At 40.4% G+C, this 12,815-nt stretch overlaps 1 protein-coding gene across 2 annotated transcripts in view; it reads left to right on the forward strand.

Moving 5' to 3' along the window:
• Positions 1 to 12,815, forward strand: part of nkain4 (sodium/potassium transporting ATPase interacting 4) — a 240,531-nt gene that overhangs the window by 225,749 nt on the left and 1,967 nt on the right. Inside the window, exon 6 of one of the 2 annotated variants that reach the window (XM_039735556.1) lies at positions 5,561 to 5,645. The exons of the other annotated variant lie outside the window; for it this stretch is intronic. Within the exon in view, the coding sequence (XP_039591490.1) occupies positions 5,561 to 5,645 (85 nt within the window). The remainder of the gene's footprint in view (positions 1 to 5,560; positions 5,646 to 12,815) is intronic. 2 annotated transcript variants of the gene reach the window in all.

Below are 12,815 nucleotides of genomic sequence, written 5' to 3' on the forward strand. Positions count from 1 at the left end.
CGATGGAAGCTTGTTTGGAGATCAGAACACTTGCTGGCCAACCTGTGGATATAAGAATAGGGACGGTGTTGCCCTTTTAAAAGTTAGGGATAGCAGCAAACCGTTCAGAACAAAGTCCATGAGTGGAAGGAGAGGGACTTTGTGGCCATTTTATATGAGGAATTCCAGAAGCTGAATAACAATACTTTTCCATTAAGAACTTAGTAGTCTCAGAGGTAGCCAGGCTTCATAGTTCCATCTTGGCCTTGGTTCTGATTCTAGGTTTAGTCAAATGTGAGCACCACAAGGAGTTCAAAGCAACCTCAAGCTATAAGCACATTTGGAAGATGAGTTTGGAGCATAGGCTCACCAGCAAGAGTCAGAGAAGGCAAGTTTGAGAGAGAGAGAAATGGAAAATGGGAGAAAGGCCTGTTTCATAGTAATTGAGAAGCGGTAAGTGGGTGAGATATCCCATCAAGTCAATACCCTGGAGAAGTAAAGTGTTTTAAACTTTGTGTTCTTGCTGTGTTCATTCACTCCCGTCATGTTTCTTACATAAACAAATCATCTGTACACATTTGACCTCCTTGTTATTTGGTCTTGGTGAGGACCTCCCTCCCATCATGATATATGCAGTTAATAGCTGGAGTGCATTGCCTGTGGGAGTTGCAGAGTTTTCGTACATTTTCATCCTGCATCATTGATGTCTCTGTGGAGCTCGAACATTTCCGCTGTGCTTGTTTCTCTTTAAGTATTTTTATTTTTCCTCACATTCTAAAAACACAAAATTTCCCTTCTATGTGTATGACAGACTCTGTAACTTATCTGTTGCACACCCAGGGGCCTGTAACAGCAAGTGGCCGTTTCACCAGTTCTCTCAATGAAGCGATTGAGTCTCCATGTGCCTGACGCACCTCGCTGTGTTAAACTACTGGGGGTTCGGGCACTGCATTATTCAAAGTATGATCGACTCTTTGTTAATGGAGCTAAGATCTGTGGGATCTTAATCTGGGCTTGGGTTATACCTGAGAAGGGCTGCAGCCTTACACCTGATGCTCATCTTACAGCAACCCTATGTTGGAAAAAAAACATTCAGGGATGAATAAATTTTTAAACTAGTCAGAAATCAATGAAGCTGGCATGCTTTGGTAGATGTGAATATGTGCCACGTCTGTTTCCACAGTATTCAAAGCTGCAAAGTTAAATAAGTTATTAAAAGAATGCTTAAGGTAAAAAGCAAGCCTTTACTGAAATTGCATATCCAGCTGATTACAAAGATGAACAAAACGCAAGCGGATATCAATAGCTGGGCTCCTAATCTTGGATGTAGGGGTTTTTGTTCAAAGCATTTTCCTAATCCGAGGCCAGTTGTTCTCTTTAATTGGATTTCTAGCTCAGGTAAGCTTGTTGATCTTCTGCTCCAGCATTTAAAGCCTAACTCCACATTGTTAAATTGTTTAAGGATTTATTATATTTGTTTAAGTAATTGAAAGAACTTTTTGAGATTTTCCTCTCTTATTTATTGAAAAATCGTTTAGGTTAATAGTAGTTCTTTGATGTTTATATCCACAAGTGCCATTCACAACATAATGCCAAATGACGCACTCCTGTTTAGGTTATATTTTAATTTTCATGTGGAGTAAATTGCAAGTGTTAGGAAGTCTTTTGTAATCGCCGGGATTTGTTTTATTGAATTTTTGGGTGTGTTATGATTGCTGTTTTCTTCAGTGTTTATTGTTAGCATTACTTATGTGATGCCATCATGGTGTCAATTTATGAGGTGTTCTTTTCTTGGCTGTTGCCATTTTCTTATTTTTTTGTAGCCTCTGCTGTATTGCTGTTAACCATAATGTCCATTGCTAAAAGAAAGCAGTGTTAATGAATGCGACCTAACCTTTCTTCCAAACAAAGGAACAAATTTTGAGTGTCCAAAACAATGGACTTCTAAAACTCAAAGAAGTGAAGCAACTGAAAACAAAAGCAAACAATCGTAACCCAATTTACTCTGTTTTGGTAATTACTTTTAAACTCAACTACCCTTCTTTCCTTCACTCACCCACAGTAGCTGTGCTCATCTGCCTACTTAAACTAGCCCCTAATGGATGAAAATCACCACCTTGCTGAAAGACAACAAGCATTAAATGATGGCTTAAAATATGAGTGTGCAAAGACAGCAAAAAAGATGCGTAACAGTCCAAAAATGAGCCTGATAATTCAAAATTAATAAGAGTGGCAGTTGATCTTAACCATGGTTCTAGCTTAACACGACCACATCAAGTAGCCAAATGCCTAAAACAGGGGTCCTCAATCACAGTCCTGGAGGACTGCAGTGGCTGCAGGTTTTTGTTCCAACCCGGTTACCTAATTAGAAAGCAATTCTTACAAATAATTTAATTTCATGGCTTGCTAGTGTTTTAACTCTGCTATGTCAGGTAATTCTCATATCCTAGATTTTCTTCCCCTTTCTAAGGATATCATCCAATGTTTTGAAGGCTAAAATGGATGAGTAATTCTCAGTCCTTCACTTTTTTTCTCTTCACTTTCCTTCCAAGTTTTTGATTAAACCCAATAATAATTCTTTATAGTGTATGGTAAATACACACAGGTGTAAATGGTAACAAGCTAAATGGAGAAATGCTGCTCTATTTTCTCATTTGCATGTCATTGCTAATAAAGAGCCACTCAAAAGTGAGAATACAGCTGTTTAAGACTAAAATAAGCAATAAGGAGTCAAAATCTTAATAAGCGAGGCAACTAAAATGAGTGCTTCTTATTAAGCAGTTGGGTTGGAACAAAAACCTGCGGCCCTCCAGGACTGTGACTGAGAACCCCTGGCCTAAAATGTCAAAATGTTGCAACCATCATGGATACTGGAAATCAGTAAAATCAAAGAAAACAGAATGGATAAAATACAGTAAAAGCCAAATACACTCACACCCAACACCAGGGTATAAATTTTATGTTGGTATTATGACTTTTCCTACATTTTTCAGTCATAGGTTTTACTTGTATAACCATAAGAAAAGCCCAATAGGTTGTAGGTAGCTACAGCTCAAAAACCATTTTTAAACTCATTTCATTTTATTTTAGTATGTCATAAGATGTAGGAATGGCCTTGTTTGTCCTTGAGAGGTAACAGTCAATGAGCGCTCATCTGAAGTTACAATGCATACAATATCCACAAACATACAGTGAGCAACTTTGGTGGCTGCAGTTAAAGAAGGAAAGTGAGTATTTTGGATTGTGCAGATAGCTGGCATCCCCAGCTGACGGAAAAGCAACGGTTACAAATTCTGAATGCAAAAAACTCGGACACAGACTTGCTGCTGTGGAAGATGGATGCAGAACGAATAATATTAAAATCAAAGGTCTACCTAAGAATCGTGAAAGTCCAAACCCAGTGAAATTCATAGCTGAACTATTCTCAAAAATAATTGGAGAGGACTTCAAAACAGACACCGAGATAGCAGCAGCTTAACGCATACGTGGATTGAATACTTCAAAGCCTAGGACTTTCATCGTGCGCTTTGAAAACTTACAGTTTAAACTGCCTACAATGTTACTTCTCAGACAGAAGCAAGACATTATATTTGAAAATAACCACATTCGTATTTTCTCTGATTTCTGACCCTCAACAGCTGCTAAACGTGCCGCTTTTTACAACATTAAACAGTAGTTATGAAAAGCCGAGATCAGATACAGCGTCTTGTATCCTCCAGAATTGAAAGTGGACATTCAAGCCAAGCATTACATCTTTACCACTACAGAGGAAGCAGAAAAAGAGTTAAGAAAGGTGATCCCGACAATCTTTTGAAATACAATCATGAGTCGCATCCTGTCATGGCATGGCAAAGACGATATTACTGGCTGTCTGATCCGCTTCTAATGATACTGGTACCATAATTATACATCCTTTTCCCTTCTTGGCCACTTTCTGTTTATGTTTTAATTACAATTATACGCGTATATGTTTGTACCTGTATGTGTGGAAGAAATTAAATTAGTAACTTTTAATTTGTTTTTTATTTTAATGGAAACTGTTTAACATCATACCCTTGGTTTATTGTTATTGTTAGTATTGCATTAGGATTTACTATGCTTATCCGCTGCCACTTTTTAACACCATTCCCTGGGTTTACTATCTTACTAATTCAAGACTGTTGAAAATGTATATTATGTTTATAGTATTTGGACTGTATTGGCAATAGATATCTGCTGGGGGCTTGTTTTGTTTTGGACGTGCTCTGTCTCTAGGTATGTCAGAGGACTGGGACTGTGAAATGGGGTCCAGCCTCAAGTGGGGAGGCAAAATGGGGGGTGGGGGTTTGGGGGGGAGAGAAAGAGATTGTGCAGATAGTGATCTTCAGATTGAGCATAGGTGTGGTGTCTCTTCGATGTTTCATGTTTGCCGTGCCACAACAGAGTGGAAAAAGAAAAAGATTGTCCAAGACTACTGCCTACCGTATTTACTCGTGTACCAGGAGCCCTTGTGTAAGATGTGCACCCTAATTTTTACAAAGAAAATCGCAAAAATCGTTTTGCCCTGTGTACGATGCGCGTTGTGATTGTATAGGAAGCGTTTATAGAGAGAGAGAGCGGGATTGAGAGAGAGAGAAAGTGCAAATGCGCGAGCGAGTGAGAGAAAGAGAGAGAGTGAGTGAGAGAGAGAGCGAGTGAGAGAGAGAGCGAGTGAGCGAGCCCAAGCAGAAGAAGTAAACATTACAGAATTACATTTCCTTGTGTATGACGTGCGCCTGATTTTCTAATGCTAATTTTCGGGGAAAAAATGTGTGCGTGGTACACGCATAAATACGGTATTTTGATGTGCTTAGTTTTTGATTAGCTGCCTAACAGAAGCAACACAGCACTACTTTCATGGTGTATTATAAGATTTGGTACTATGATGAACAGCCATGACAGAGTCATGTAATCAGTCACCCTCCTGCAATACCAAGCTGTATAACCTGACATCACATCAATATGAATTGAATTGAAAAACCGTGCTCATTAAATTTGATAGGCTATCTGACTAGAAGTCAGGTTGAGTCTTGCAGCAAGGTGTGGCCTCACAATCTTGTACCTTTCAAGCATAAGGTGGAAAAGTCTGATTTTGATTAAAGTACAATTTCCGTTTTTCAGCCTGATAGATGAACTCATTCAGCATCTGTTAATAACGTGCCAAAATAAAGAAAGCTCTTACATCTTCCTTGAGGCAGTGGTTTGGAAACAAGACAGCAATATCTTTTGAAAAAATGGAAACTCGAAGGTTTTCCTTTTATCATATTTGACTGATCTTCCCACACAGCTTTAGAGTCGAAAGGTGCCTACAAATAAGCAGCTGTAACTGCTTGCGCAAATGTGTGCAGGGCTGTGGTGGAGTTTGATGATTTAATCTACATGAAACATTGATCTGCCTACAAACACATTTTAGTTTTCTTCATTGCATTTTGAATTTACATTGTTTTTTTTCTCATTTGTATCATTTTTCTTTTGAAATTTTGTTTTTATTTAGTTTTTGTTTTACACATGTTCATGTTTGTTAATTTTTTCTTTTTATTTGATCCTTTTTTTTGGCTTTCAGTTGATTTTATTGGCGGATTTGATCCATTCCCACTCTACCATGTCAATGAGAAACCATCCCATCTACTCTTAAAGCCGATGTACCTGTAAGTACTCTGTAGAAACATTTTAACTGGTACTTCATAAGTAGTCTATGGCATCCTAACTCTTTAAACTCCCATGCATCTGTTTTATTTGTCTGCTTTGTTTCGTTTTGTCCCATATTCTTTTTGCTGTGCAAAACTACAGGAGTTTCCCTTTGTTAACTGACAAGGGACCGACTGCTTGTCAAAGAGCTCATCAGTGATATTTTAGGGTGTAATGCACCACAAAGCGTGTTCAGTACATTAACACCTCAGACGTGCCCACATTTATTTGTTTTACAATATGGATTCTTTTATTAATCCATTCATTTACTGATACTTCTTAATGTTATTGTTGAATATGGAGTTAATATGTGAAATTCAATTTTTTTTGCTCTTGGTTGATATGAAGATATCTAAAAGACAAATGTAAATAAAAAATTTCACACTTTTGTCATAAAAATAGATATGTATGGATTACTAAATCTATTATTATTCACGTCTTTGCTGCGGCTAACCTAAGTAGGCTCTGGTTTAGCCAGTGGTGGGTGGCATGGTGGCACAAGGGTTGGAGGTGCTTCCTCACAGCCCTGGCAGAGTTGATTACAGTTGGTTTGGATTTTGCCACTGTCTCTATGAGGGTTTAATGCAGGTACTCCCTCCAAAATCCCAAAGAAATGCAGGGGAGATTAACTCTGGTGACTCTGAATTGACCCCATATGAGCGAGCATGTGTGCTCCCTGTGGTGGACTGGTATTTTCTGTCATGCTTTTGATAATTTTGGGATAAAATCCAGTTCCTTGTGCCTCTAAAACTGTATGTCGCTTGTTCACTGGATGGAAGAATGTGTGGTTGAAACTAGAGATCTTTGAGATCCCATTAGTTTAAGTGTCTATATGTGTGTAGTGGAATAGATAACCTAGAGCAGGTTAAGCCCCATGATCATTTAGTGCAGACCCCCTAAGAGCTACATATGAAAATAAAATGGTACAGCTATTGAACAGTTCCTGTCATGTAAAGGGTAAAAGAAAATTTCCAAAGCATTGAAAACCCCCCGAAACACATCAATGTCCATTATAAAGAAACTGAGAAAAATCACAGCGCAACCATACATCTGTGTGGAACAAGGTGTCCTCTAAAATTGAAAATGGCAGTGAGGGAAACTATCAGGAGACCTAATCCAATTGTAATGTAATTACAGTCGACTGTCACCGAAATCGGAGAAACTATTCATGAGACAGCAACTGCTGGATTCTTCACTGAGCTGAACTTCAGAAAACAGCGCAAAGTGAAACCAATTATTGGAAAACCCAGAATTGATCTTGGCTTCTGTTTTTAATTAGAAATGTATCTGACTCTCAGATCAAGTGGAAGATGATTTTATGGTCTATTAAGATCAAAATTGACCTTTGTCTGAGATAAGAGCTACATTTGACACTAAGTGTGACACCGCACAAGTGGCCTAAAACAGTAAAGTCAATGTGTTAGAGTGGCAGACCTCCATTTACTTGAGAATGTGTGCAAGGAGTTAGAAAAGAGTGTGCCAAAAGTTTAGGGTCCAGATGTGCTAAACTAGTAGGAGTGCTATTCATTTCAGCCAAAAACTGACTGACTTTAGTGTACACTTGAATGTGGCCTGAGAGTGACTGACACCCCATCCAGAGGTGGTTTTTCCCCCACACCCAAAGTTCAGTTGCCTCCAGGCCACACTTTACAATGTACAGTGCCATGCAAAAGTTTGGGCACCCTGGCTTAAAATGTCTGCCACTGTGAACAGTTAAGTAAGTTTACACCAAAAGGTATAAAGTTAAAGATGACACATTTCTTTCCTGCATTTTGTGCGGGATTAGTGTATTGGTTTTGTTTTGTACAGTGAAAAAAGAAAAGGAGCACCATGCAAAAGTTTGGGCACCCCAAGATATTTTAACTTAAATTTTACAGAGGTCTCAGACCTTAATTAGCTTGTTAGGGCTATGGCTTGTTCACAATCATCATTAGGAAACGCAAATTGGAAAGCCATATAAATTCACGGACTCCTTAAATCTTCTCCCAACAATCAGCAGCCATGGGATCCTCTAAGCCGCTGCTTAGCACTCTGAAAAATCAAATGCCACAAAGCAGGAGGCGGTTACAAGAAGATAACAAAGTAGTTTCAGGTAGCTCTTTCCTTAGTTCGTAATAGTATTAAGAAATGGCAGTTAACAGGAATGGTGGAGGACAAGTTGAGGTCTGGAAGACCAAGAAACATTTCTGAAAGAACTGCTCGTTGGATTGATAGAAAAGCAACTAAAAACCCCGGTTTGACTGCATAAGACCTTCAGGAAGATTTAGCAGACTCTTGAGTGGTGGTGCACTGTTGTACTGTGCAGTGACACACGAACAAATAAGACCTTCATGGTAGAGTCAGAAGAAGAAAAACAGCATCTTAGCCACAAAATCCAGCACCTGATGTTTGCAAATAAACATCTAAACAAGCCTGATGCATTCTGGAAACAAGTCCTGTGGACTGATGAAGTCAACATAGAACGTTTTGGCTACAAAGTACAAAGGTATGTTTAGAGAAAAGAACACGTCTCCAACTATTAAGCATGCGGGTGGATCGATCATGCTTTGGGCTTGTGATGTAGCCAGTGGCACAAGGAACATGTCATTGGTAGAGTGAATAATGGATTCAAACAAATACCAGCAAATTCTGGAACCAAACATGACATCATCTGTAGAAAAGTTGAAGTTTAAAAAAGGATGAGTCCTTCAACACGATAATGATCTGAAACACAACTCAAAATCTACAATGGAATACCAAGAAGCACAAGCTGACAGTTTTGACATGGCCCTCACAGCCCCCGACCTAAACATCATTAAAAATCTATGGATACATCTCAAAAGAGCAGTGCATGCAAGATGGACAAAGAATCTTGCAGGATTTGAAGCCTTTTACAAGAACGAATGGACTAAATAACCCCAAGTAAGAACTCGAAAGAGTCCTAGCTGGCTATAAAAAGCATTTAGAAGCCTTGATATTTGGCCAAGGAGGTGTTACTAAGTATTGACCATGTCGGGTGCCCAAATCTTTGCTTTAGGCCCTTTTCATTTTTTTGGTATTTTGTACCTGTTGTAAAAGGCGCTATATAGCGCCCGACCCGGCACAGACCACGCAGAGGCAATGTGTACAAAACACTCAGGCTTTATTATTTTTCTTCAGCTGTGTGACACGTCTTCCCCGTACCACACAGCCCAAACACAGTCCCAAAAGCACAAAGCCACAAAACTCACTTCTCCACCTTCTCTTCCACCACTCCTCCGCAAGCTTAGTCCTCCTCCTCCCAACCCTGGCTCCCCGAGTGGTGGTGGCTGGGCCTTTTATAGCCCACCCGGAAGCATTCCAGGTGATTAACCACCTGGTCCTAATTGAACTTCCGGGTGGGGCTGAAAGCTCGTCCAGCCGGGCTGTGGGAAGCAGGCAGCTCCCCCTAGCGGCCATGCTGGGCCCCAACCAAGCTGTGGAGGACTCCATCTCCCATGGAGCCCTGCGGGCGGTTGGGGAATCACCGTCGGCCAGGGAGGCTGCCACCAAGCGTCCCGGGGGAGGTATTGGACTGCCCATGGCGACTCCCCCGGAACAGAAGAAGCAGGGGCGTCCCTGCCGGGCATGAGACCCGGCTGTCCGTCACACTGTGAATGATGGAAAATAAAAATGTAATCTTGCTTAAAACATTAAGGAAATGTGTCATCTTTAACTTCATGCCTTTTGGAGATCAGTTCATCTTCTGCTCACTTAATTATTCATAGTAACAGACATTTTAAGAAAGGGTACCCAAACTTTAGATAGATAGATAGATAGATAGATGGGAAAGGCACTAAGATAGATAGATAGATAGATAGATAGATAGATAGATAGATAGATAGATAGATAGGAAAGGCACTAAGATAGGTAGATAGGTAGATAGGTAGATAGGTAGATAGATGGATAGGAAAGGCACTTAGATAGATGGATAGACAAGGCAGTTACATAGATAGATAGATAGATAGATAGATAGGTAGATAGATAGGTAGATAGATGGATAGGAAAGGCACTTAGATAGGTAGATAGGTAGATAGATAGGTAGATAGATGGATAGGAAAGGCACTTAGATAGGTAGATACATAGATAGATAGATAGATAGATGGATAGGAAAGGCACTAAGATAGATAGATAGGTAGATAGGTAGATAGATAGATAGATAGATGGATAGGAAAGGCAGTTAGATAGATAGATGGATAGGAAAGGCACTATATGATAGGTACAGATAGATAGATATTGCATCTATGATTTTGTTGCATTTCGAGCTCATAAAGTGGTGTTGCTTTACTCTCACTGACACAGTAGCAACATTCTCTCCTCTTCAGCCCCAAGTCTGCACTACCTGTCTATGCACACAAGTTCAAATTTGCTTTGTAGTTAATGAAGCAGAAACAGCTGCCATATCAAACTTTAAATTATACGTGAAAGCAATGGAAAAGTCTGCCCTATTAGTGCTTGACTTGTGCTGAATTCCTCTAATGAGCTGGCAGTTAACAAGGGCACACAATTTATTGTACTTCCAGTTGTTTGCATATTCAGGTCAAGGGCTTGCAAATTAGGCAATGGCGAAATACTTCTGCGAAAAAATCCATTGAAATCTTGCAAATGTGCTTTATGACACCGAGAACATATCATATACCGTATGCTTTGCCAGACCCCATTCGTTTGTTTCCTCTGGTGAATGTGTGCGGCTCAGATCTGCTTTTGTGCTTCCTGAACATGATTGGGAAAGCCATTCTATGCTTCCTGTATAGCTGAGGTCTGGTACACAATACCACTGAAATTTGACACAACCAAACTTCTCAGATCGCTCAAAGGTCGTGCTCCTCTGCCAATGCTAGTCTGTATTCTTTCTTCACCGGTTCTTGCGACCCAGTGTCTGTATTTCATGAAAACTACAGGTGAGGGTTGGCAAAGCTCTTATGACTTTTCCTCTGTGTGGATCAGCACCATTGGCAGTGTGGCTTTTCTAAAGAGAAGGCCGTGTCCTCAGTATGTCCAGAACTCGTGCAGACAATAGAGGCTCTGCTTCACCTCGTGGAGTTGAATTAGGGATCGCTGTCCGTGGTAAGTCCAGTTTCACAGCACATCCTCACAGAGCACAGGCTGACTACAACCAAACACGATCACCCATTTTCCAGATCTGCATCACAGGGTGCTGGTGCCCATCATGACAGTATCAAGTGGAGGCTCAAACGTTTCAAACTTGCCGACTTTTGAGCAATGGGACAATACAAAACAGGTTTTATGTGATTTTATTACTTTGTTCATCGGTTTTAAAATACTTTGCACTTATCTATATCTGAGAAATAAACACATTAATCACAGGCCAAATGATTGTAAGAAATTTGTAATATATAATGGAATGTATTTACTCATCATCATATAAGAATTATAATACATACACAAACAATTTACAAATGTGTCTGAAAAGGGAGTAAGGGTATGTTACAATGTGCAGGTCACTCATGTTTGTTTCTTCTCGCTGTTAGGCTGCTGCATCCTTAGAAAACAACAACACTCTGATGTCTTCTAATAAAGAAGAACAAGCTCTTCTTTAGAAAGTGTGGCACTCTTTTGTATTAGTTTCAGAAACAGTAGGTATCTGATGTAGGGTGGGTTTAATTGCTTTGATTAAATTGGTTATTAGATAGTAGATGAACAGACTGGCATCCCAACCACTATGGATGCCGCTTCCTTACCTGTCCAGGAGGCCTTGATAATAGAAGGCCAGGGAGGGAGCAATACCTCCTTTATACGCCAGCATGCAGAGGTGGAAAGATGTAACAGCAGCTACATCGAGAGTGGCGTCCTAACATCCACTGAGCGTCATCCATGATGGACTCGGGAACCTGGAAGGTCAGCACAGAGATTGACTGCTTGCTATGAGCAGAGCGTCTCCCCTGCACTGTGTGGCAGCATCCCATCTGGCAAGCCCCAGTGTGGACATCCATAGGGCAGCATGGGAGTTGTGGTCCCATTAGCCTGCCCTGTCAGGTTCTGTGGGGGCCACCAGTGGGAGCTCTTGGATACTGATGTTACAAGAACCGTGGTGGTCCTGCCTGACTTGAAATTGCTTCCCAGCACTGGACGTTCTTTCGGGTTTGGAGTTAAAGAGAGAGTCGGGTGAGGAGGAGATAGTGAAGGTGAAGAAAAAGAAGAGAAGGAGTTGTGCTCAGGATGCCTGCATGAAAGGAGCGTTTAAATTAAAAACACTTTAGTTGAACTGGGACTGTTGAGGTGCAATTGTGTCTGAGCGTTTGGGGCTCAGTGGTGCCCCCTACAGACCACAATCATTAATGTTAGGTTTTCTTCAATTAACTTTTCACAACTTGGAAGTTCAAAAATTACACCCTATAATTAAAGGATTGCCAATCGATTGTTTTTAATGGACTTGTGAAGCTTTTTGTTAAGCAACTTCCCTGGCATAGCTAACAAAGAAGTGCATTACACTGTCCAGTTACTTGGGGTTTTGGTGGAGCGCATGGTAAAGTCGCACACACACATTACTTATGGACGTCGTAAAGGTGTTTGTTAACCTCTCAGAGTCATTGTCTTCAGGAACTTGCCACTTTGTCTGCAGAGGGCGGCCTGTCGCAGGACTTCATTGGCGTTTTGTACCCGCTGGCGCGCCAGGACTTTCACTTTTGTCTTTGACTTTGCTAACATTTAATGGGAATCCATTACTTCAGCGTTTTAAAGATTTTATAAGCACATATATTGTTCTGTTAACGTATTGGGGCAGAAATTGTTTTAAAGAGAATTTCAATGCAGAGAATTTTGAATTCACCAGAACTGGTGTGTAGAACTATTGGCGTGTGTTTTGTATTTGTCACCCTGCTGGTGACACGGCTCACCATGACAACCACCATATAAAATAAGTGCCATTTAAATGTTGTTTTCAATTCTTCACAGTTGGTAGCATTCAGATTGTTTGAAACAGAAAGCAGATGTTATGGTTCTCATTATAATTTAAGCAAATGAAGAAGACGGTCAATAAATATTAGAACTAGAAAATGAGTCAAAATGTAACATTGATTTTAATGTCAGCCTTACCTGCCTTGTGCCTAATGCTGCTCAGGTAGGTTCTCCCCACCGAGCCCCTGAATTAGATAAAGTGGGTCTTGACAGTC

The sequence above is a fragment of the Polypterus senegalus genome, chromosome 14, assembly GCF_016835505.1.
Source record: "Polypterus senegalus isolate Bchr_013 chromosome 14, ASM1683550v1, whole genome shotgun sequence".
Classification (NCBI taxonomy): Eukaryota; Metazoa; Chordata; class Cladistia; order Polypteriformes; family Polypteridae; genus Polypterus; species Polypterus senegalus.